The sequence below is a fragment of the Eretmochelys imbricata genome, chromosome 1, assembly GCF_965152235.1.
Source record: "Eretmochelys imbricata isolate rEreImb1 chromosome 1, rEreImb1.hap1, whole genome shotgun sequence".
Lineage (NCBI taxonomy): Eukaryota > Metazoa > Chordata > Testudines > Cheloniidae > Eretmochelys > Eretmochelys imbricata.
Window position 1 is genome coordinate 261,512,101 of NC_135572.1, and position 26,586 is coordinate 261,538,686.

General features: G+C 42.5%; 1 protein-coding gene across 4 annotated transcripts in view; it reads left to right on the forward strand.

Moving 5' to 3' along the window:
* The window catches only part of RIC8B (RIC8 guanine nucleotide exchange factor B), a 59,610-nt gene that overhangs the window by 26,593 nt on the left and 6,431 nt on the right, over positions 1–26,586 (forward strand). For 3 of the 4 annotated variants that reach the window (XM_077828940.1, XM_077828948.1, XM_077828954.1), the window contains 6 exons: positions 1,348–1,442; positions 12,189–12,342; positions 13,706–13,801; positions 16,372–16,516; positions 20,381–20,525; positions 23,147–23,266. In XM_077828940.1, the coding sequence (XP_077685066.1) occupies positions 1,348–1,442; positions 12,189–12,342; positions 13,706–13,801; positions 16,372–16,516; positions 20,381–20,525; positions 23,147–23,266 (755 nt within the window). Of the gene's footprint in view, positions 1–1,347; positions 1,443–12,188; positions 12,343–13,705; positions 13,802–16,371; positions 16,517–20,380; positions 20,526–22,072; positions 22,154–23,146; positions 23,267–26,586 lie in introns of all 4 variants that reach the window. The other variant, XM_077828959.1, reaches the window with a different exon arrangement.

The window sequence follows — 26,586 nt, forward strand, 5'->3', positions numbered from 1 at the left end:
CAGAATCAGGCCCCAGTGGGATTTACAAAAACCCCACTCCGCTGCTGCCAAACCATGTAGGCACCTAAACTTCCTCTGCTCCTAAATTTTTACTGTAAATGTTCCCTATGCCTATATTTTGGCATCTGAGCATGCTCAGTGCAGCCCCACACTGGGCATCCAGACACCTAAGCCCCAGTGCAATTTGGGCCCTACATGCATTCCTATATCTAACTTGCCTGTGGGGCCTGATCTACTATGCGTGTTTAGAGCTCACCTCTCAGATTGCCCCCTCTAGATGAGCTTACACAAAACAGCTGGAGGAGGAGGACCTTTGTCATAACTTTTAGCCCAGTGGTCTAAATGTAGGAGACCTTGGGCTCAAGTTCACCCTCCACCTGAGGAGGAAAAAGGATTTGAACAGGGATCTGCCACTTCTCAGGTGAGTGCCCTAACCACTGGGCAGTGGGATAGTCTGATGTGGGGTCCCTCATTCTCTCTCCTGCTGAAACTGTTCCACTGTATATAAATAATTAGTCATTGGATCCTGGACCTCCCACTGTCCAGGTGAGTACTCGAACCACCATGCTACAAAGTCATTCTAGAGCTTGTTCTCTTTCCGGCCCAATGATGCTTTCATTGTTTATCCACAATACAACAGCTTCAACACCAGAGACTGAGGGAGCCCCACCTCAGAATCTCTCCCCTTCAGGTGAAGGGGGGAGTTGAGTCACCAGTCTCCCACGTCCCCGGTGAGTACCCTAACCATTGTACTAAAAGTTATGAGGAAGATTCTCCTGCTCCCCCAACTTTCCGGCAAAAATGGCATACGTTTCCTATGCCAGGAGGAGAGAAACTTTTTTGTAACTGCCAGCCCCGCAAAGGGAGGCACCTCCCTGCATCCTGGACTTAGAGCCAAGCTCCTTAAGAGGGGCAGGGGCTTAGGACGAATCCCTTACCTTGGTCTCTCCCATTGGCTAACTGAAGTGGAAAGCCTCCCCATGTAGTAGCTTATGTGATTCCCATTCTGAGGCTTCTGTCTGTCCCCATTCATTGTATAGGGAGGCTAGGTGCCTAACTCGGGCTTCGTGAATCCCAATGATCTATTTTCTTTTATTTAAAGGTGCATAAAGTTTGTGAATCTAGCCCAAACAATCTCCCAGAGGAAATAATGGATTTAGAGTAACTTAAAACTAGACTTCACCAAGCATTCAAATGAACTCTGAAAGAGCAGTCCTTTATTGGTAGGAAATAGATTATGTGATCTAATGGGTGTTTTCCGTCTTTAATTTTTATTATTCTAGTGACCTGAAACCCTCATTTGCAATCGTCAAAATGAAAATATCTTCATAATTTATATTTATATAGAATGAATCTCATCAATTTCGTTATATGGCTGCCATCCTTCGCCACTGCTTATTAACCGTGGGCCCTACTGAAGACAAAACTGAAGAATTGCACAGGTTGGTAGAATTAACAGAACCAATATATTTTTGAAGGATAACTTCTTTAGTTAGAGCATTAAATATTTCTCTTTAGATATTAGCAGATCAATATAATGTCTAAAAATAATATCCACTGTCCAAAAAATAGATTAAAAAGTAATCCCTGAACTGCATAACCCTTAAGACTGAGAGAATATACTGAAATGTAAAATGTACTTGTGCAAATATTGAGGATAAAATTGTTTACAGGAATTCTAGCTGCAGCACTCCTTGAAGTTATCTTTAACTGTAATTGTCTCAGCCCTGATCTACACTAGGACTTTAGGTCGAATTTAGCAGCGTTAAATCGATGTAAACCTGCACACGTCCACACGATGAAGCCCTTTATTTCTACTTAAAGGGCTCTTAAAATAGATTTCCTTACTCCACCCCGACAAGTGGATTAGCGCTTAAATTGGCCTTGCTGGGTCGAATTTGGGGTACTGTGGACACAATTTGACGGTATTGGCCTCCGGGAGCTATCCCAGAGTGCTCCATTGTGACCGCTCTGGACAGCACTCTCAACTCTGATGCACTGGCCAGGTAGACAGGAAAAGGCCCAAGAACTTTAGAATCTCATTTCCTCTTTGGCCAGCGTGGCAAGCTGCAGGTGACCATGCAGAGCTCATCAGCAGAGGTGACCATGATGGAGTCCCAGAATCACAAAAGAGCTCCAGCATGGACCGAACGAGAGGTACGGGATCTGATCGCTGTATGGGGAGAGGAATCCGTGCTATCAGAACTACGTTCCAGTTTTCGAAATGCCAAAACCTTTGTCAAAATCTCCCAGGGCATGAAGGACAGAGGCCATAACAGGGACCCGAAGCAGTGCCGCATGAAACTGAAGGAGCTGAGGCAAGCCTACCAGAAAACCAGAGAGGCGAACGGCCGCTCCGGGTCAGAGCCCCAAACATACCGCTTTGATGATGAGCTGCATGCCATTTTAGGGGGTTCAGCCACCACTACCCCAGCCATGTTGTTTAACTCCTTCAGTGGAGATGGAGGCAACACAGAAGCAGGTTTTGGGGACGAGGAGGAGGTTGTAGATAACGCACAGCAAGCAAGTGGAGAAACCAGTTTTCCCAAAAGCCAGGAACTGTTTCTCATCCTGGACCTGGAGCCAGTACCCCCCGAACCCACCCAAGGCTGCCTCCTGGACCCGGCAGGCAGAGAAGGGACCTCCGGTGAGTGTACCTTTTTAAAATACTATACATGGTTTAAAAGCAAGCGTGTGAAAGGATTAATTTGCTCTGGCATTCACGGCTCTCCTGGATGTACTCCCAAAGCCTTTGCAAAAGGTTTCTGGGGAGGGCAACCTTATTGCGTCCTCCATGGTAGGACACTTTACCACTCCAGGCCAGTAACACGTACTTGGGAATCATTGTACAACAAAGCATTGCAGTGTATGTTTGATGGCATTCAAACAACATCCGTTCTTTATCTCTGTGTTATTCTCAGGAGAGTGAAATATCATTCATGGTCACCTGGTTGAAATAGAGTGCTTTTCTTCAGGGGACACTCAGAGGTGCCCGTTCCTGCTGGGCTGTTTGCCTGTGGCTGAACAGAAGTGTGCCTGCTGTTAGCCACGGGGAGGGGGGAGGGTTGAGGGGGTAGCCACATGGTGGGGGGAGGCAAAATGCGACCCTGTAACGAAAGCACATGTGCTATGTATGTAATGTGAACAGCAAGGTTTGCCCTGAAAGAGTGTAGCCACTGTTTTATAAAATGTTTTTTTAAATACCGCTGTCCCTTTTTTTTCTCCACCAGCTGCATGTGTTTCAATGATCACAGGATCTTCTCCTTCCCAGAGGCTAGTGAAGCTTAGAAAGAAAAAGAAAAAAAAGGCACTCGTGATGAAATGTTCTCTGAGCTCATGCTGTCCTCCCACACTGACAGAGCACAGATGAATGCGTGGAGGCAAATAATGTCAGAGTGCAGGAAAGCACCAAATGACCCGGGAGGAGAAGTGGCAGGCTGAAGAGAGTAAGTGGCGGGCTGAAGACAGGGCTGAAGCTCAAATGTGGTGGCAGCGTGATGAAAGGAGGCAGGATTCAATGCTGAGGCTGCTGGAGGATCAAACCAGTATGCTCCAGTGTATGGTTGAGCTGCAGCAAAGGCAGCTGGAGCACAGACTGCCACTACAGCCCCTGTGTAACCAGCCGCCCTCCTCCCCAAGTTCCATAACCTCCACACCCAGACGCCCAAGAACGCAGTGGGGGGGCCACCGGCCAACCAGCCACTCCGCCACAGAGGATTGCCCAAAAAAAAGAAGGCTGTCATTCAATAAATTTTAAAGTTGTAAACTTTTAAAGTGCTGTGTGGCATTTTCCTTCCCTCCTCCACCACCCCTCCTGAGCTACCTTGGTAGTCATCCCCCTGTTTGTGTGATGAATGAATAAAGAATGCATGAATGTGAAGCAACAATGACTTTATTGCCTCTGCAAGCGGTGATCGAAGGGAGGAGGGGAGGGTGGTTAGCTTACAGGGAAGTAGAGTGAACCAAGGGGCGGGGGGTTTCATCAAGGAGAAACAAAGAGAACTTTCACACCGTAGCCTGGCCAGTCATGAAACTGATTTTCAAAGCTTCTCTGATGCGTACCCTGCCCTCCTGTGCTCTTCTAACCGCCCTGGTGTCTGGCTGCGCATAACCAGCAGCCAGGTGATTTGCCTCAACCTCCTGCCCCGCCATAAACGTCTTCCCCTTACTCTCACAGATATTGTGGAGCACACAGCAAGCAGTACTAACAGTGGGAATATTGGTTTCGCTGAAGTCTAAGCGAGTCAGTAAACTGCGCCAGCGCGCCTTTAAACGTCCTAATGCACATTCTACCACCATTCTGCCCTTGCTCAGCCTGTAGTTGAACAGCTCCTGACTACTGTCCAGGCTGCCTGTGTACGGCTTCATGAGCCATGGCATTAAGGGGTAGGCTGGGTCCCCAAGGATAACTATAGGCATTTCAACATCCCCAAGAGTTATTTTCTGGTATGGGAATAAAGTCCCTTCCTGCAGCTTTTGAAACAGACCAGAGTTCCTGAAGATGCGAGCGTCCTGTACCTTTCCCGGCCATCCCACGTTGATGTTGGTGAAACGTCCCTTTTGATCCACCAGAGCTTGCAGCACTATCGAAAAGTACCCCTTGCGGTTTATGTACTCACCGGCTTGGTGCTCCTGTGCCAAGATAGGGATATGGGTTCCATCTATGGCCCCACCACAGTTAGGGAATCCCATTGCAGCAAAGCCATCCACTATGACCTGCACATTTCCCAGGGTCACTATCCTTGATTTCAGCAGATCTTTGATTGCGTGGGCTACTTGGATCACAGCAGCCCCCACAGTAGATTTGCCCACTCCAAATTGATTCCCAACTGACCGGTAGCTGTCTGGCGTTGCAAGCTTCCACAGGGCTATTGCCACTCGCTTCTCAACTGTGAGGGCTGCTCTCATCTTGGTATTCATGAGCTTCAGGGCAGAGGAAAGCAAGTCACAAAGTTCAGTGAAAGTGCCCTTACGCATGCGAAAGTTTTCGCAGCCACTGGGAATCGTCCCAGACCCGTAACACTATGCGGTCCCACCAGTCTGTGCTTGAACGCCGATTCTGGGCTCGGGAAACCACAGCATGAACCTGCCCCATTAGCACCATGATGCATGCATTGGCAGGGCCCATGCTTTCAGAGAAATCTGTGTCCATGTCCTGATCACTCACGTGACCGTGCTGACATCGCCTCCTCGCCCGGTATCGCTCTGCCAGGTTCTGGTGCCGCATATACTGCTGGATAATGCGTGTGGTGTTTAATGTGCTCCTAATTGCCAAAGTGAGCTGAGCAGCCTCCATGCTTGCCTTGGTATGGCGTCAGCACAGAAAAAAGGTGTGGAACGATTGTCTGCCGTTGCTCTGACGGAGGGAGGGGTGACTGATGACATGGCTTACAGGGTTGGCTTACAGGGAATTAAAATCAACAAAGGGGGTGGCTTTACGTCAAGGAGTATTTCAGGCAGAACTTCACGGAGGGTTCCAATAAGAAATGGTGCACCTAAGTAATTGTTCTTATTGGAACAAGCAGGTTGGTCTGGCCTCTGATTGATACATGGCTAGATTTACCTCGCTGCACCTTCTCTGTGATTAACTGCAGTGTGACTGAGAGGAAGGAGTCCCCTAGATGGGGGAGAAGGGGGAAAGCAAATGAGTACAAAACAAAGCTGGGCTATTTCTTGTTTTGATCCACTCCATCTATCTTTTACATCTTTGGCTGGCAGCAGACGGTGCAGAAGGACTGCATGCCATCCACATCTCATGGCTGCTCGGCAGAAGATGTTTACAATAGGACTGCTAGCAATCCGTATCGCCTGCCTGCTCACCATAAGATGGTTCAATAGGACTGACTGCAGGACTAAAGAGAATGACCTGGTCAAGTCACTTCTAATGTAGTCCCTGCACCCATGTCTGCCCAGGCGCTCCTGGCTGATGTGGCCAGGAGCACCTCGGACATGATGATGACGGCTACCACTCCTATTGTACCGTCTGCTGCCACAAGGCAATGAGTTGCTGCTGCTGTGTAGCAATGCAATACCACGTCTGCCAGCACCCAGGAGACATACGGTGACAGTTACCTGAGTGGACTCCATGCTTGCCGTGGTATGGCGTCTGCACAGGTAACTCAAGAAAAAAGGCGTGAAATGATTGTCTGCTGCTGCTTTCACGGAGGGAGGGAGGGAACGGGGGACTGATGATATGTACCCAGAACCACCTGCGACAATGTTTGAGCCCCATCAGGCATTGGGATCTCAACCCAGAATTCCAATGGGCAGCGGAGACTGCGGGAACTGTGGGATAGCTACCCACAGTGCAACACTCCGGAAGTTGACGCTTGCCTCGGTACTGTGGAAGCACTCCGCCGAGTTAATGCACTTAAAACATTTTCTGTGGGGACTCACACACTCGAATATATAAAACCGATTTCTAAAAAACTGACTTCTATAAATTCGACCTAACTTTGTAGTGTAGACATACCCCAATAAATATCAGTAGAGAAAGAAGTTAGAAATATTTCTACAACTTTGATGCACTAGTCTGGAACTGTTCTGTTGGTGTTTTATGTCACCATTAGCCCAGCATTTCTACACTGGTATACTAGCGGGGCAAGTGCCATATACATGTATAAATTCTAATTTGTCAAAAGGTGAATCAGTTGCAATAAATTCATGCTCTTGGATCTGTGCTCCTGCATTTGACTGGGTTTGGAATAGTTAAAATTCTAAATTGCCTTCCCACTGTCCTACCTATTTATGTATAAATGTCATTAAGCTGCCTTAGTTATCAGGTCATCTTCCTGTGCTATTTGGGGAATCTGCAGCTTCCTCGAATGTTGCTTTTGATCCCGTAAGGAATTTGTTCTATAAAGTTTTTCTTTTCTTTCACCAAATTCTCTTGAACTGTTTGACTGCAGGGTAAGCACACAAAAAATTCAAATTAATTTTGATAAGGGTCCCACTCTTGTGCATTTAGAATCGCTAGAATTTTATTTGGGATATTTATTTTTTATTTTTGTCTTCCTCAATGTAACAGACATGCAAAGACGCACATGAGCCTAGTAGATACAAACACTGTCCCCAAGTTGTCTAATGACAAAACTAGTGTTGCCTATTTCAACTTGGAAAGGCCATATTTCTAGCTACAAAACCTTCTGAGGACGTTGCTTTGAGCCAACAGTTCTCAGAAGAATGCTATAGGTTTCACCCCCTTACCACAATCTGTAAATTTGACTGAAAGTTATCAAAAGCTACAGTGCCAGTGGGGTTACTTGCTGGGAATCTAGATCTTGCATCAGAGCTGCGCTCAATTGGTGTAGATTAGTCTGGGACTATTTCAGGCATATCTGCAATCAGTGCCTAAGCACCATGTAATTAAAGATAGTGCTGGGTGTGCCCTAAAGGGCAGTATATTCTCTCTCTCCCTTGTTTTTGTTTTTTGCTCTCATCCTCCCCTGAAGTGTGTGGGGGTGGGAGAGGAGGGGATTAGTGGATTGTTGGGAGATACTACTACTGGAGGAAGGCATTATTAAAGAGATGGGTCTTTGCATTTAGACCAGTACATTGTTAGGGGCAGGTTCTGTCTGATCTCTTCTGGTAAGTTATTCCACAGTTCTACTTCATACACCCAAGAGTCTAGGGTCATGTGTATCTATGTGTATCACCCCCGTAAAGTATAGCCATCTTGGACTGTTGCGGTCTTGCTTTGTTGTAAATGGATAACTAACATGTAATGTGCTTTGGTCCCAGCCTGCTAAGTGTTTGATCGACAGGGCCGGTGCAACCACTAGGCGAACTAGGCGGTTACCTAGGGCGCCAAGTGGTTGGGGGCAGCCAAAAGCGTGCTCCGGGGAGGCGGTGGAGCGGAGGTGAGCTGGGGCAGGGGGGTGCGGGGAGGGCCGCCTGCAGCAAGTAACAGGGCGGGGGAGGCAGCACCATGCTGCCCCAGCTCACCTCTGCTCCACCTCCTCCCCTGAGCATGCTGCCCCGCTCTGCTTCTCTCCCTCCCAGGCTTGCGGCACCAAACAGCTGATTGGCACCGCAAGCCTGGGAGGCGGGAGAACTGGAGTGGCAGCGGTGTGCTCAGGGAGGAGGCGGAGCAGAGGTGAGCTGGGGTGGGGAGTTGCTGCACGGCTCCCCGGACCGAGGGGAGGGAGGGAGTTGCCGCACGGCTCCCCGGGCCGAAGGCACGAAACATCCTTGTACCGGCCCTGTTGGTAGATCCAAACTGACTTGAAACTGAATCTGAAATAGACAAGCAGCCATGGAGTGAGCACTGTATTGGAGAGATTGTCACATCTGCCTTTGTCAGTTAGCAGACATGCTATTGGTGGACCTGGCACATGGCTTAGTGGTCTATACTCCCCTCTGAGTGCACCACAACATGTCAGGAGCTCCTCCAACTTCAGACTAGGCTCCCCATATCATCTGACAGCCCAAGCATGTGGCTGAAGTAGCTTATCCCCGTCTCTCTGGGCTAACAGCCGCCTTCTGTTGCCAGTTAACGTAGCTAGTCCTGTAGCTTAAGTAATAAAAAGTTGTACTGCAGTACTGACTGTTCAAATCCCGCTGATATTGCGTGATGAGGGGAGGAGGTGATATTTGTCTGGTGGGGCACCACCCCCTAGGAAACTGCATACAAAAAACCTATTAAAAGAACATTTATTTAAGTTGCAAAGTCAGGCACTAGAAAGTCCGGACTTAAGACTGCCTGCAGAACATCAGTTCTGTCCCCTTGTGCATATGCATTATGATACAGTCTTTAATTATGTGATTTCATGCTTCCTTCCCCCCCCACTCCCCGGACCTCCATCTCATCCAGTGCACAGACTGGACACACAAGGGGGCAAAGTTAAGACTTCATAAGCAACCATGAATGTGCCATTTCCTCACTCAAATGTTTGTGTAATAAAGCAATTTTGGAACGGGGTGGCTTTAGCCCAGGGGGATTCCCCTCATAAACCTCTGGGAGCTTGAATACCCCATTAGTCCCCTATGGGTGTAGTCGTAATTAAACACAAATGTTACTTTCCAGATCAGAGTTTTCAATTATTATTATTTTTATTTATTATTAATAATTATTTATTTATTAATAATATATTTTATTTGTTCCTCTTTAACTTCTGATAGCACTGCTGAGCCAGTTTAGGTATAAAAAAGTATGAGCTGGTTTATTTTCAGGTTTATGTTTCAGCAACAGAACTCTGAACTACAGTAGACTCTAATTGTAGAATCTTTATTGCTGGTAATGAGGCACAAACCAGAGAGAAGAGAGCTTGATTTTTAGAATCCAGATTTCAGATGGAGTCTGCAGGCCTGGCAGTTACAAAAAAGTTTCTATTTGAAAATTGAGCACATTTTGTATGGCATCTTTGAGGCACAAACATATTTTTATAGTCCCTCTTCAGGGTATAAACAACACTTTCAGCTGAGTGTCCTACTTTTCAACAGTGGTTATTTTTAAAAGGATGAGTAAATCCCACATGTGGATGCTTAGATCAGTATCTACTGTTGGCATGTAAGTTTGAGTGTTACACCTATAAATGTTGATTTTTAGTGTCCAAATGCAGGACTTGGACAGCCTGTTAAGGAGCCCTTGTATGAACATTTGAGCTCAAAATAAACTTATTCTATACTAACATCAAATGAAATACCAAACCTGAAATATGGTTTGGTTTGCTCCCTCATCATAAGCACGAACCACAACTTGATTTTTTTAACCAATAAGTGAAAGTTTTTCTATAGAAAATACCTTAACTAACTTAGTACCTGTATTGTTTTGTTGCTGTTAATACAATTCTGTAATATCATTGCTTCTCACTTTAATATGAGAAGCTTAAAGCACCACATATTAAAGCGAGTGCCATTTTAGCCCACTAACAAGGTTTTAATCAAGGCATTCAGCCATGCTCAATAGTCCTTTGCTTTTGAATTTGCATATCAGGAGGGGGCTGGGAGTCTGAGTGGGTGGACGTCATGTCCCAGTGATTAATGATCTCTAGGAAGCTAGAAAGGGGAGAGTAATATACGCAGTATTTCTACCCCCTGGAGTAGGAATGCAAACGCTATTGTGCAGATCTGTGCATAGTCACTGACTTCCTGGTAGCTGGAGAATTTCATACACTCCTCTACCACAAATAAAACTGTCAGTGAAGTGACAAAGATCAGAAAGCTGGGCTTCATTTATTGAAAAGAATAGCTCAGGCACAGTGATCCAGAAAATTAATTTTGTAGGTGTTTGGGAACTCAGTTGTTTAATAGGAAACCAGTAAAAAGGGGACTTTCTATGAAAAGGCTGAAGCCACCAAATATTTGTTGAATTGAGTTCTGTTTTGTTTCTTGCTGTATGAGTGGCTGGAAACTGGATACTTTTAGATTGCTTAAAAGAGAGAGCTGCTTTGAAGGAAAGTAAAATAATAGAAAGACTATCAAAATTTAGAGAGGGAGCTAATATTGTGGGGGAAAACGGTCATTTTTTTGCAACAAAAATACAATTTCTAATACAAATTCACAACAATATTATCTGATTATTTGAAAGTTTTAGACAATAGACTTTTCACTAGAACCACAATATCAAGTAGCAAGATACTATGGAGATGGGGGGCAATAGTAATATCTAGCTAGATTTGTGTTTGTTTTTAACTTCAGTAGAGGCTTCTGAAAGCTTTGAGGACTCTGAGGCCAAGATTATTCACTACTTTTCAAGCACTGATATTTATGATTACCAGGACTGTAAGGGTACAACTACACAGCAAAAAAACCATCCTTGCATGGGCTGAGACTCAGTGTCCTACAGACTCGGGCTTGCGCTACAGCACTAAAAATATCCATGTAGACATTCCTACTCAGGCTCTGAAACTCCCCCTCTTCCCTAGGCTTCAGAGCCTGGGCGAGAACATCTGTACTACTATCTTTAGCGCTGTAGTGCAAGCCCCTTGAGCTCAAGTCTGTAGACCCAGACTCTGATACTCACTGCCATGGTTGTTTTTTGGCAGTGTAGTCTTCAGAGTCTGTGTTCTACAATATTTCTTAACTCTTTTCTAGATTTATCTGTTGTTAACTTTGCTAAACGCTGGTTAGTCGTCAGTAAATATGGAGAGGGTGCTTCTCTTTCAGCACCTACTATCTAGCAATGTATTGGGGAAGTTTATAAATACAATCTAACTTTTATTGTTCTGTCAAAAGAGCAGAATAAGGCTCTCTGATTGAAAAGGTAAATAAACCAGACCATAAACCAGAAATTCATGAAGTAAAACTCTGACGTGGTTTCCCATAACAAAAGGACCCTGTGGTATAGTTTCTTGAATTAAATAAATATTAGTCTCCATTAACTGACTTAAATATGGTTTTAAAAATCAAGCCACAGTCCAGTTCACTTGTATTGAATAGTACCTTCTGCCACAAGTAGTCTGCTTGAAGTCAGTGGGGCTATTTATGAAGTAAGTTACTACTTAGCATGAGTAAGGGTATTGCAGTCTGACCCTCGCTGTTTTGGGGATTCTAAAACTATCACTTTTTAAAATCCAGCACTTGATGAAATGAACTCCAGTCGGCTTTTTTTAAAAAAAAAAAAAAAAGCCTTAAATATCTCCCATACGTGAGAAGTCAAGTAAAGGTGCTGATATATGAACAGCATTTAAGACTTCCTCCCCTGCCTCTTCAAGGAGGATGAAATAGCTGTTTTTAAAATATTCCGATAGTCATTATTGTAACTTTAAGTATTGTAAAGCTAAAACTTGTAAATTTCAAGGAAAAAAACATTTTATGTGACCTCCTGAAAACCAATGTGTGGGTTCCCCCTACTGGGTGCAGCATCAATAATGTAATAAACACAGTTCTTCTAGCTATGCATATACAGTACCTGCTGACATCAGGGGTGCTGAAGCAGCCAGAAGTAACGAAAAGCAGCTATATTTGCCTCTCCTCCTTTAGAAACACAACATGGGTAATCTTGTAAGAAATTAGAAAGAATAGAGAATTAAGAACTAATGTTAAGTATCTTAAATAAACTGTAGGTTTTTATGCATAGTTAGTATTCTGCTTTACATTTTCAGTTCCTTACACTGTCTATTTTTTAAGCACATAAATAGTGTTGGTAATGGCATATACTTTTCAGTCAGTGTTAAAATTACTTATATGATTTGGGTACAGCATGTAATATGTTATCAAAGCACTAACTAGATAAAAATCTCTTTCAGTAATGCAATCAACCTTTTAAGCAATATTCCAGTTTCTTGTTTGGATGTTCTCATTAATCCATCAACCCAAGAAGAAACAGTTTTGAAATATAATGGTATGAATATGGATGCCATTCAAGTGTTGCTGGATTTCATGGAGAAAAGAATAGACAAGGTATGTGTGACGCTGAAGGACTTCACAAAAGGAATGCCTCTTAGTAAGAGTAGAAACGAACTTGAATCAGAACTCCAGATCTCTACTCCAGAACTTTAAAACGTTAAGGGGTGAGAATGATGTGAAATTCAGTAATTTTGCAGGTCAGACTCATTCTGGAATTTGAAAGTTCATGTGATCATAATTATATTAATGTAGAATTCTTTATAAATTTATGAAAAATGTCAAGAGGCATGTGATGTAATAAAGAAAAACCCATTTCTCTCATTACATCAATATTAAAATAACAAGGAAAAGCAAAGCTAAGAAGAGAATTTTCCACTCAATCAAATAGAATTTATTTACCGATGATAAAACCATACTGATTTCCAACCCAGTTTCTAATGTGATGTTGATTCTGGATCCCTTGAATACAATAAAGTTTAAAACATGGTTGTGGTTATAAAAAGTGACAACTGTGTGTGGGCAGTAGATGGGAACATTTTGCCTCTTGTGGCTGAGATGTCTTCTTTTACTGACAACTTTTTATTTCTGTTAGCATTGCAGAGAATACCATCTATGTATAGAAAAGCAAGGTCAGCAAAACTTGATCAGGGCCGAGTTCAGCAGATAATTTAAATGTATACTTAAAATTTTCATCCAGTGCCCACTGGGTTTTGGATTAAGCCTAAATGCTTTGCTGAACAAAATGTGTTGAAGTAATGTGAATCCAAAATCCAAAACACAAGGAGAATTGAAGGCTGAAACGCCACCATTAAATTGTGCACTGCACATAATGTTCAAAATACAAAGCAGTTGTAAATATTTTTATGACCTCCAAGGGAACTAAACTAGGTTGTCTTAAAAGCTAATTTTAGTCTGAAAATTTGCAGTTTATGTAACAGTCCCTTTTGAATTACTGAATGAATTCCGAAATTATGAATTTTGGGGAGGATTTTGGTAGTGTGTTTACATAATCATTTTTTTCAAATTGTGTATAGTAATGTATTTTCATGATGAGATATTCTGTGCAAAGATTTAATTTAGAGAGAAACTTTACATAAGATTATTATAAACCCTTGAAAGAAAAGATTTTAATGGAAATGCTGTCCCCACAGTGAGTGGTGAAACTAGTAACAGTTTATATGTTGGTGACATTTTTAAGAATTTTTGATTATACTGAGAAGGAAAAATCTGTCATTGCAGACATAAGAATTATTCTTTTCCACTTGACTGTATACTAAATTAGCCACATTAATTATTTATTGTAAAGTTTCAAGCAAAGCACACCCATACTGAATGCATATAATATATAAAATATAATCTTGTCTGACTCTTGTAATTCAGCCAGTGTTTGGTTTGGTTTTTTATAATTCCACTTTAGGGAAGCAGCTACAGGGAGGGTCTGACTCCAGTTCTCAGTTTACTAACAGAATGTTGTCGAGCTCATCGGAACATCAGGAAGTTTATCAAAGCTCAGGTAAGATTCAGATATAAATTTAGAAATCTGAAAATAAAATATGCAGCAAAATCTTTCAGGCTTCTACAGCACAGAGAACATTGATGTTTGAATATTAAGCAACTTGGATTTTAAAATTTCTCTTAAAGATGTCTACATCCATAAGCAACTGCAGTGTCTTTGTTACCTTCTGTCAGCTCAATGACAAAAATATTGATCTACATTAAGTGTTTTCAGTGCAATGTCATAATTTGATTTCAAAGTAATATAAAGGGAATGAACATTAATGTCACCCTATAAATGCAGGACAATGACTTAAATTATTGTATCAGCAAATAAAAATCCAACAATAAAATATTTGACAAACTGAAGAACTTTAAATTCTCCTTCAAATTAAAAATACAAAATGTAAGACTTGGGATGTAACCACAAGGCACCTCTGTAATGTTAAAATATAGAATGGAACTGGACAAATTGTTTCAGTTACAAGAAGATGCCATGGGTCCTTGGCTTAATTCAATTGCATGGGCCTAACTTCCATGGCTTATGCCAAGAGCCTTCAATTCAGCAACATTAGGGCGGAGTCTGAAGCTGTAGTGTATGAGATAGGAGGACTTTTTCAAAAAAATCTAATGGGACTTGCGTGTCTAAATCCATTAATCACTTCTGCAAATTTGCCCCATAATTAATAAAATAGCACTACAACTGTATGGAAGCCAGTCAGTCCATCCGTGTTTTGGTACCCTTCAATTGAGCTTTAGTCATAAATTACAGTACATCAGCAGAAATGAGTCAATGGTGTTGGAGCTTTAAGACTTAACTGCTGTGTGTAAATTGTATAACCAAGGTGAAATTCATACCTATGCAGAGGGCTAGCTCAAGGCTTGTGCACCATTTAAGCCCTTAAAATAGGTCTTAAGTGGAGCATGAGCTCCATGCTGGCCCTCTGCCTAGGGTTGAATTTCATCCCATGTTTAAAAAAGACTTCTGCAATTTTAACTATCTGCTAAAGTGCAATGGAAAAACTTTTCAAAATGCCCCCCTGCCAAGCAAGGAGGAAGCAGAATAGAAATTGAGTCCTAGCTGCATCACTGATTCTCAGTGTCTCCTGTGGCTACTCCTAGGATGATGCAGCTTCCAAATTACACCCTTCTCAGGGCTGTGCCTGAAATCATAGTCTAGCTCTTTGTTCTACCACATATCTTCTCTGCATCTTTTCTTCTTCCCTTTTTGTTGTTAGGGACCTTTAAATGAAAACCTGATCTTTTACTTTCAAGAAATCGGTACTTGCTGCATATTCCCCACCTGAACCCATATTCATATGACAGTCGTTTCCCTATGAACATGTTTTGATTATTACACACACACTACATTAAAAGTGCAGTACTGAGGTTGTGTCAAGCACTCAAAAGTTGGGAAATGCCATAATAAAGATTGTCTTAATATGGCCCCCTCATGTGTATGTATTAGGATGCAATTTCTAATTACATGATCATAATGCATATGCCCAAAAGGGCCAAATTAAAAATGCACAGGCAACCTTTATTATGGCATTTCCCAACTTTTGAGTGCTTGACTTTGCATCCTTAGTAATGTTCTTTTAATGGTTTTTTTTTTTTTTTTTAGTTTTTTGTGTGTAATTCCCATGGTTCTTAAAAAAAGCAAACTGAAAAAAACAAATTCTCTCATGTGGAATCCTATTGACACCCACATGGCTCGTCAGCAGGGTTGGAACCTTTGGATCCACTGTGCACATCTCTGCTACTTGAGCAAACAGAGTAACAAAGTTGTCATCCTTCATGTGGATCAGCACTAGAGGGGGATGAGACGCACATTTTACCATTGAGTTTCACAGATATTTGCTGATAGCAGAGGGATGGTGAGACTCAGGAATCTTGGATTCCATTCCAAGGTCTGGAAGAATGTTCGCTTGTTCTAGTGGGCACAAGCTCTTCTGCCCATTTCACCCTCAGCCCCATCCCCTCCAACCTTTTGTTGTCTGTGCTGTCTTCCCATTCCCTGACATCTTCTCCTAGTCCCATTTTCCTTGCCTTCCCAGTCCCTGTCTCCACTCCTCAGGCTTCTCAGCCCTGTCCCAGTCTCCTTTCTCAGCTCCTCATCCAATCAATCTCTCACTCTCTCTTCTCTGCCCCACCCCCCCTCCACCTTACTGGCTCCCAGTTCTAGTCTCCCTCACTGATCTCCTCATCCAATCTCATTGTACCCCTTCTCTGGCTCTTCTTGGCAAGAAGACTATTGGAGACATAGGCTAGAGCCCTGATATTATTTGGGATAAAGGTGGCAGAAGGAGGAAACAAATGTATTCTAAGGCGGGTGTCTTGTTCAGTTGTCTGCGGAGGTCCCAGGAAACCCATGCAGCTAGCTGGGCTCTAGTCACCTTTGCAAGATAGGCTTTATATTGTAGATATCCTACTTATAAACTTGCAGCTGCTTTGCATGGGTGGGATTTTAAGCTTGTTCCATACATTATTTTCCAAGAAATCAAAGTTTGCAATGTTTTTCCTTTCCATGTACTGTATTAACTTCTGCCAGGAATGTATGGTTTTCACTTTTTCTTTTTGTAACACTAGGTATTGCCTCCATTAAGAGATGTATCAAATCGTCCTGAAGTTGGCACAACAGTGAGAAACAAACTTGTGCGCCTTATGACACATGTCGACCTTGGAGTAAAGCAAATTGCAGCAGAATTCCTTTTTGTCCTTTGTAAGGAGAGAGGTATAAATCAATTTTGTTCCTTTCCTTTTATTCTAATTACAGCAAGACTTTTGGAGGATCTTCTTATTTCTGTAACCCTCCCAATTCCAGATACGTCCTTTAGTTTAAAAGTACTGTTTGTGATACTGCTAAAATCATGCCTAATGTTTTTCATCATTAATCAAATATTAGATAATGGTTTCCATTTTCTATCTACATGTATATAGTTACTGTGCAATGGGACATTACGTAGTACTAACATCGTAATTAATGTATACTGACAGAATTGAGCTTCATTTTTGGGGTCTGGCCACTCTAACTAAACAACAGTAATTGTAAATTATTGAAATTCTTTTATGCTACTTTACATATTTCCCCCCAGCTTCCCTCTTGCAAGTCATTTAGTTCAACACAGATCTTGCAACTGACTAATTGTTCTGTCTGCTTCCAGACAGCACATACACCTACCATGCTTCTGTGTAATATTAAATAGATTTTATTTCTACTCTTTAAATGAAATTAACACCTTTTAATGGCCAAGTTAATTCTGTGTTGGTGAAAGTGTGTCCTTCAAATATCTTCTTTAAAAAAGACTGAAAATAAAATTTTAATTGCCTTCCAGAGATCTGTGGCTTCAGTTAAGAACTGGAGTCCTAATTGACAAATAAGATTCTAGCCTTATTTATTTAGTATCAAAAATGTGCCGGGTGCTTCTGAGACAAACAGGAAGACAGCAATCAATGCCTCAAAGATCTTACATTCTAAAGATGTAACATAATTTACTGGAAATAAATTGTGATCAGTTCAGACTAAATACCTTGATTATCCAAACTCTTTCCTGACATATATTTAATGGTTATTTTCCTTTTCAGTAATATACTTTATGAACTCTTCAAACCATAAAACATTGTTTTCAAAGTTTGATATCTAATGAAAAATCTAGTACCAATCCAGTAATAATGTTAAAGTATAACTGTACTTCCACAGCCTAGTCTATAGTACAGCAACCTACAGTAAAAAATTACTTTAAGGGCTTTTCTCATCATATAAAAAAATCATTTATAAATCTATAATTTCTTAATCTGATAAATGTATCCAAAATTACAAGCCAGGTGACTAGAATTTTCTGTTTGTCATGGAATTGATAGAGTGGCAGAACAAGCTTCTGCACACAGCCCTGCTGGGTGTCAGAATTATTTAGGTTGTCTGCCTTTTTCTATATTTGACCCCTCATCTAAGAATGCCAATGGCACCAGCTGTAGTAGTTCTGTCTGTAAACTGTCTGCTGTAGCTGTTCCGTTCCCAAAACTCTCATTGGCTTGAAGCAAAGTATCTTATTTCATTTCAATGGGAGTTCCATGTTCAGAGCAGCTGCAAAACGGGTACCAGGATCTGGACTGAGCAAACCAATTCTTTTTTCTTACCACTAGGCCCCAAAATATTAATATGTAAATTACTTCTGATCACTACCAAGTTCGACTGGATTTCACCCCAGTGCAGAGGGAATGTGCAAGGTCCTTCATTAAACCTTGTACAAAGGGCTTAAGTGGGGGAGGAGAGGGCTCCTGTACCGGTGCAAATTTTACTATTTATCTATTTCAAGATATAGCCACGATCTTGGAGTTTCTGTTGCTAAGAGCATGCCAGCAATTGCTTTTATAGCTTAATTTCTTGTTTAATACCAGACTTGGGCATAAGCATGCTTGTGGAGTACCTTTGTAAGATGTAGGGACAATCACTTTTGTAATTCTGCATTCAGAGAAGGTGATTCTCAGAATTGCTGCTTGAAAAAAGAATTTTTTTGAACAACCATGCAAAGTCTAGGCCTTTGCCCTTGTAGAAGTGTCCTGCTTTTTCTCCTGGGAATATACTGTGGCATCTCGTGCTCTTTCCTCTTTTTTTTAATGCTCATTCTCCCTTGAGACCCTACCTTTTAGTGACCTTATTTTGAATACGGAAGGCTGAATGGACTCCATTAGGAGAACATCAGGATCTGTTCTATTGTATATTAGCCAAAGGGGTCACTGCATAGCAATGCAGCATAGTCCCCATAAGGGATGAGTAGACTGTATTTGCAGTTCTCCAAGCCCTACTGGCCTGATATGCAAGAGAATGGATTTGGAAACTGACTTCTTGTAAGTGCCCTACATTTCAAGTGATGATTCTGTGTTGATAAAGCTTAGAAACTGATTTTCTGTCTCCCACATCAAGTTCTCATTCTGCTAGTGTCACACACAGAGAATTTGTGGGTAAAAGTAACAATCTGCTGTAGGTTTAAAATACCACTTGTTTTTTTTAAAAAAAAAAACAAAACAAGAAAACCCTTGTTTGTGCTTGGTGAAAAATGCTTTGTGCCATGTGGTCTTTCTTTCAGATGGCTGTACTGAGAAAAGTGACTGACTGTTGTTTTTTTTTTCCTATACTGGCTGCATAAATTATGTGGGTTTTTTCCCCTTCTAACAATGGCCAGCTTTAATACTACAGAAGGAGAGGCTAAACTCTTCTCTAACTAATAGGATGGCCTTTTTCCAGAACATTAAGCATGATACGTTCTGCGATTGCTGGACTATGTACTCTGTAAATAGTATATGCATGGTGCTGTGTACCAGAAACATTTTTTTTTTCAAGAAAATGTTATCTTTTCACTGTCACTTACCTATACTATCCATAGTCTGAGAAGCATTGAAGCCAAATCCTGCTGTCATTACTCACTGGACTATTCCCACTGAAGTCACTGGGATTAGGGTATGTCAATTGAGCAGAATTTTGCCCATAACTGTGAACCTCAGATTAAAAAGAAACCACATTTCTCAAGGAAGATTTTCAAAAAATTATTTCCACATCACATGGAAATACGTGAAAGTTTCAAGCAATAATAATGAAAACAAAATTCAAAAACATGAAATTTTGTCAATGGTACCAACCAAGAATTTTCTAGTTAGCTGCCATAAATAACAGTAGCACAAATATAAACAATGAAGAGCACTTTGTCTGTGAAGATGGGGGTTGGGAGGGTGGAAGGATGGATGGAAAACAGAAAGTTGACCAAATATGAAAGGATTCAGTGAACTTTCTAGATCATTTAGGAAAATGTTGCCAGTAAGTTGCATCTTTGGTCAGTGGATGTTAAAAAAAAATTATTTTATTCTTTGGGTTTGCATAGAAAATAAAACAAGCTGTTCTAATAGTGGCTGCAGTAGTAATACTTAGCATTTACAGTCAAGATTTCCACACGAAAGCTCATGCTGAAATAAATTGGTTGGTCTCTAAGGTGCCACAAGTACTCCTTTTCTTTTTGCGAATACAGACTAACACGGCTGTTACTCTGAAACCTAAAGAAGTTAGGTGACTCAATCCCGTTGCTTTTCGGTGGGAGTTGGGAACCTAACACTCTTAAGCACTTTTTGAAAATCCCAGCCTACGTTATTTATCAAACCAAATAAAGCCCTCTTTTTGGGGGAGGGAAAGCACTTCACATGAGCCACAAAAAGAGCAGAGTTTAGAGCCAGGATTAGAATTTCAGGAGTTCCTGGGTCCCAATCCTGATTCATACCACTGAACCCCACCTTCCTGTCAAGAGTTCAAATACACACTTTCACTTATCACAGCTTTTCAGCCTCCTGAAAATACAAAATGATATAAAACAGGCAAACTTAAATTTGCCATGTTTATGGCTTATTAAAAAATCAAAAGCGACTGACTGCGGGACTGAATTAAAATGTAGTACCTCACTTCTGCCTTTTTCAGCTATTTCATAGGGCATACTGGTCACCATATAAATAAGTTAGATTTTAAAACCCATTTTAAAGATGATGCTAATGTTGCACTTTGTACTGTAATTAAATTAACTTCTAGCTGAATAAATTGATCTTTGTCTCTCTGCAGTTGACAACTTGTTAAAGTATACAGGCTATGGTAATGCAGCAGGCCTGCTGGCAGCAAGGGGCCTATTAGCAGGAGGAAGGGGAGATCATTGGTACTCGGATGATGAAGATACAGACACTGAAGAATATAAATCTGCAAAGCCAAAGTACAGTACTATTTTTTTTTCTTCCTGTTACTACCACCCAGTCCACTGTGTTTTGAGTTAGTTTCCTCCTCTCTGCCCTTTGTCAAAGGGGTCCATCATAGCTTACAACTTTGGAGTTGTGTGTATTTACATGGACTGTTGTTTTTCACAGACTTTATAAAGGTTTTCAGTGTTGTTCTGATCTAGTGTTTCTGGGGTTCAAGTGTAACTTCGTCTTTGTTATTCATCCTTGAATGTTGCCTCCATAATTTCATCAATTGCAATGAATTTGATAAGTGATAGAGAACTGCCTAGCTCTAGGCTGGGATGTTTCCATATTAACCAGTTTTAGATATATGATGGGTAGGGCCCTACCAAATTCATGGTTCACTCTGGTCAATTTCACAGCCACAGGGTCTTAAAATTGGTCAGTTTCAGATATTTACACCTGAAATTTCAGGGTGTTGTAACTGTGAGGGTCCTGATCCAAAATTGGATCATTTGCGGGGGGGTATACTAAAGCTGTTGTGTGGGGGTTGTAGGATTGCCATACTCACTTCTGGGCTGCGGAGTTTCCTGCAGCTGGAGGAGGCTCCCAGAGCTGGAGGTAGGTCCGATCCCCCAGTGCTGCTGGGAGTGGCCCAACAAAGGGTTCCTAGCTGCTAGTCAGGGCCAGTGGTGGATTAATGCATGGGCCCATGGGGCCTGTGCCCGGGGGCCCCCCACAATTTGAAAAATGGGTGCCCCAGCCCTGGCAGGAGCCATGGGGTGGAAGCCCTGAGCCACAGGGGAGTGGGGGTGGCAGCCCCAAGGCCTGGCAGGAGCCATCAGGGACAACAGCCTTGAGCCCCTGGGGGCTGCTGCCCTGAGCCTGGGCAGGAGCTACAGGGGGTGGAAGCCCCAAGTCCTGGTTGGACCCCGGGCTCTTCCCTGCAGGAGCTACCGGGGGGGGACGGAAGGGGAGCGGCAGCCCTGGAGCTCGGGCATCCTGAGCCCCAGCAGGAGCCAGACGGGAGAGGGAGCAAAATTCCCAGAGCTTGGATGCCCTGAGCCCTGGTAGTAGCCATATGTAGGCGGGGGTGGAAGTGCCAGAACGAGGGTGCCCTGAGCCCAGGCAGGAGCTGGGGGCACAGCAGCCCCCAGCCCAAGCGCCCCGAGCCCTGGCAAAAGCTTCAGGGGGTGGCAGTCTGGAACCCAGCTCTGAGGCTGCTGCAGCGCACCACACTCACTCCTGCACTGTCTGTGGAGGTGGATCTGGTTCTTTCCCTGCATGGCTGTTATATAGAAAAATAAGTCCTGTCCCTTCCCAGCCCGGTTGATTTTGGGTAGATGAGATTTCACGGGGCAGGGCTTATTTCACAGTCCGTGAATGTTTTTCATGGCCGTGAAATTAGTAGAGCCCTAGTGATGGGATACTGTCAGTAGGCATAGTTATTTCAAATGCCCATTGTAGTGCTTGAGTAGGGTTTACTTGTTATATGGCTTTGCTCTGCCTTGCTTGAAGCTACTAATCTTCTCGATGGAAGAAAGATACAAATATATGTAGGGTTATTCGATTTTATTTTCAGACTCTCTCAAAGACACATGTTAAAAAATGTGCAGATTCCGGCCTCTCTTGGCCCTCCTATTGGAAAATCTCCTGGAGTTCAGTAGGTTACAGCAACAATTGTTTTCCCCCTAAAGCAACATATACCACGAAGAGAAGAAAAGAGACGGAAGACTTCAATCTCCCTATAGTTTGGGGACATCTTCCTCTTGGTCTCTTTGTCAAGAACCTGACCTGAAAACAGTCCTGTCATCTCCAGATAATAAATGATGGGCATCTTGAATGTAAAAGATGTTTGTGAGCATGTAGTCTGGGATTTGCCATTTTGTTTATGTGAAAAGGTCTTAAATGTGACTTCCTCTACTACTTTTATTTTTATTTTATTGAATATTATTTTTCATTTCATTTTTGGAAGTGTGATTCTGCTCTGAAAAGTCATACTTTTTTTTTTTTAAAGCTGTGGTGTCCAGTCACAAAACACAGATTTCCATATCCAATTGACTCTCAGTTTACAAGTAAAAAATGCGTGGGAGAAGGGGGTTTCTAACAGCCAGTACTGTAAATTCAGCCTCTGATCTTAGTAAAGCTTGGTTCAGTAAAAATGAGTGTGAGAAGGAAATAAAGGAAGTGGTGATGCCATTTTAAGGTACCCCCACCACCACTTTTTTTTTTTTGGGGGGGGGGGGGGGGGGGATAAAGTGCACCATCAAAACTGGGCCATATGTGCCAAAAGTAATAGTTCCAGAAAATTTAACTCAAAATGCCTACCTTGAATAGAATTCCTCTTTTGAGTCTTGACCCATAGGCATAATGAGTACTAGTGAAACTTGGGTATTTGAGCACTTAACATGGGGCTAATATAATAAAAAATTAAAAAGCCAACAATATGGAGGAAGGCCATCCATGAAAAGAACTGCAGAATTCTACTTGCAATTCTGTCTGAAGGAGTTAAACCATTTTATAATGCTACCAGGGAGCATTAACTTTTAAAACAGTTATCTGTCAAAATCGAAAAAGAGAAATTTTGTTGGCAAATGTAAAGATGTAAATGCTACAGCCATCTTTTTTTTTCTTTTCTTTTTCCCCCCCGTCACAGCATTAATCTTATCACTGGCCATGTAGAGGAGCCAATGCCCAACCCTATGGATGAAATGACAGAAGAACAAAAAGAATATGAAGCCATGAAACTTGTCAACATGTTTGATAAACTTTCCAGGTAATGTAACACTATCCAAAATACTACAACCAAACAAAAAAAGTGGATGTTTTTAATCATAGCTCCTCTTAAGAGAGAGGTTTAGGCCCCAGTTCTTCACTCTGTCAGAGGTGTGTATTCATGGTGGTGGGACAATTTGCTTGCTTTTTAGTTATCCACATGCTTAAGTGTTCGGTTTTTTCCCCCGTTTTGGCTACTTTCACTGGACAGGAAAATGATGCTTACACTTGGACAAATAGCAAGAACTTGTATTTAACACTGTTCCATCTAACTCTATGTAAACTGTAATGTGTATGGGACCTTTGGAAACGGTTGGTTCCCTGCGCCAAAGCAAAGGAGCCAGGGTGGAGAGACAGGTGCACATTGAGTTGCTTCAGAAATCTGGTTTAAAACATTGCGCAACATAATAAAACACCCTGAAAAACCAAGAGTCTCTAAAAACCTACTTGCTTTTTGACAGGTTTGCTGTGTTTTCCAGTCTCACTGCTGTTACTTTTAAGTAGCAGTGATTGTAGACAGTGTCTTTTTCTTGATAGTAGTGTGGGTGTGCTGCTCTCACTTCCTGACCTTGGAGGGGAGAGCAAGAGTCGGGGACAGAATGGCAGGGACTGTGTTCAGAACAGATTAGGAGGAAGCTGCTGTGACTAACAGAAGCAATCAAAGGTTGTGTAGAGAAAGCAGTAGTGGGAGGGTTGGGGAGTGTATGGACAGAACATAAGAGACTGTCACATTATGGAATGAATAGGGGTGGAGAAAAGGTGGGGAGTATACAGTGTTTGGGGAGTAAAATACACCAATGACTAAGGATCAAGATGAGACGCAGCAGTGGAAGACACCGTAAGGCACTAGGTGGCTTGGCAGACTGCTAATGACAAAATTTATTATTTCTAAGTTGCTGGATAAAATCTATCCCCGGTCACACAAGTAGTGAATAAAAGTTGTTATCATCTGTAGTCTATTGGATGGCCTGTGGGAAATGAATTTATATTAACAGGTTTACAAATTGAAACACAAATGGAAAAAGTGGCTTAGATTTACACTGCTGTGAGTAAGCCTGAGAGTTTGCAGCTGTGATTTGCTGTAGTCCAAATGAGGATAAATTGAACTTCAATCTGTATAAGGATAATAGCATAAAAGAAAATGGTATTAAAATATAAATTAATGCAGAAGAATTGAGTTGATTTAACATATTGGCTCTCTTTACCAAGAGAGAACAGATCTATTTTAGTGATTATAACTATCTGCACCCTTGAATTAATATTTAGGAATTGGTGCATTATCCTTGGATGTCTCAGAAACAGTTTCTTCCTCCACTTCCACTACATGTGAATATTGGAGCAACTCTTTATCGAAGTAACATAATCCCCTATAAACAAACAAGTATGGAGTTCTCAAGTACCAGTTCATACCTAATATAACACTGATTATGTTTATTAGTGGCTTGGGCCATAGGAGTTTGATTCACCTAAAAATATTTAACGGCGCTATTCTCAAATGCATAAAAGCCCCAGTCCTAAAAACACTTACGCACATCAAACCCATTGAATTCAGTGGGATTGCGGTCATGTATAAAATATTCGCATTTGCAGGACTGGAGCCAAAGTTCATAAAGGCACAGAATCTAAGTATTTCTAGGAAATTTAAACTACAAAGCTATCTGATAGGCGATATATGGTTTGCTGCATACATCTTCATAGATCTTTTTATTTAAGAATAACTTTTTCAAATGGTCAAGAACGCAATGAGAGATTAGGGTTGCCAGGCGTCTGGTTTTCAACCAAAACGCCCTGTCGAAAAGGGACCGTGGCGGCTCCAGTCAGCAGTGCTGAATGGGCTGTTAATACTGTGGTCAGCAGCACAGCGAGGCTAAGGCAGGCTCCCTAGCTGCCCTGGCTTTCCATGGCTCCCAGAAGTGGCAACATGTCTCCCCTCTGGCTCCTAGGCTGGGGGCTCTGCGTGCTGCCCCTGCCCCAGCTCCCATTGGCCGGGAACCAGGGGGCCATACCTCAGGCAGCTCCCAGAAGCAGCGGAAAGCACTGCCTGGAGCCTGCACCCTAGCCCCCTCATGCACCCCAATGCCCTCCCAGAGCCTCCTTCCGCACTCCAAACCCCTTGGCCCTAGCCTCACCCAAGACCCCACACCTCCAGCCAGAGCCTGCACCCTCTCCCGCACCCCTGCCCCAGCCCTGAGCCGCTTCCCATACTCCAAACCCCTCGGCCCTAGCCCGGAGCCCCCTTCTTCACCCGGAACCTCCCTTTCCTGGCCCCACCCCAGCAAGAGCCTGTACCCCAGCTGGAGCCCTCTCCCCCTCCCGCACCCAAACCCCCTCCCCCAGCCTGGTGAAAATGAGAGTGAGAGAGGGTGGGGGAGAGCGAGCAATGGAGGAAGGGGGGATGGAGTGAGTGGGGGGCAGCGCCGTGGGGCGGGGGGCAGGGCAAGGGTGTTTGATTTTCTGCAATCAGAAAGTGTGCCATGCTAAGAGAGAGGATGGCAACATTGGATTTGGTATTAACAAATACACTTAATTAAATCAGATATGAAGGAAGGGAAAAATTGAGGTGCATCAGTCTGGAAATACCAGTGCAGTAACTGAATAATTGTTTCCCACATTTGTTTGTATTAAAAAGACGCATTTGTCTATCATCAAAAAATAGTAAAATATGTACAAGCGATGACCACAAGAAAATAGCTAACTTTAATAGAATTACATGTGCAACAGTGAGGGAAAATCAGTGAATAGGATAGAGTATTAAGATAAAGAGGGGTAGTAAAAAGAGAGGTCATTTTAAGGAACATCATAATAACCCTACCTATTGTCCGAAACTTAAAAGGGAAACTTTGTACTGGAGATGAGAAATTATTTAAGACTGAAGGCTTTTGAGTTGCTATCATTATAGCTGTTCAAAAATACATTTAGATAAAATGCGAATGACATTACTGTGACGAAAGAGCCTTCTCAATTCACAGGGTTGGAGGCACCTGCCATGATGCCTACAAAAAGCGTAACAGTGGTTAGGTAGCTGGGCGTTGTCTGCGCTGCTTATGCTGTTGACCAATATCCTCTCGCTGTTACCTTGTGCTTCCCTCTGTCTGTCGTATCTACTTGTTGTCTCCTGTTCATTACTACCGGGAGATCAACACCTCTGCAATTGATGCAGCAGGTGTCGATTTAGCGGGTCTAGTGAAGCGTCTCCTGTCAACACGGTGCAGTGAAGACAACGTGGTAAGTCATCCTAAGCTACGTCAACTCAGTAGCGTAACTTAGCTCGACTTACCCCCATAGTGTAGACAAGGCCTTAGATTGTAACCTCTTCAGGGC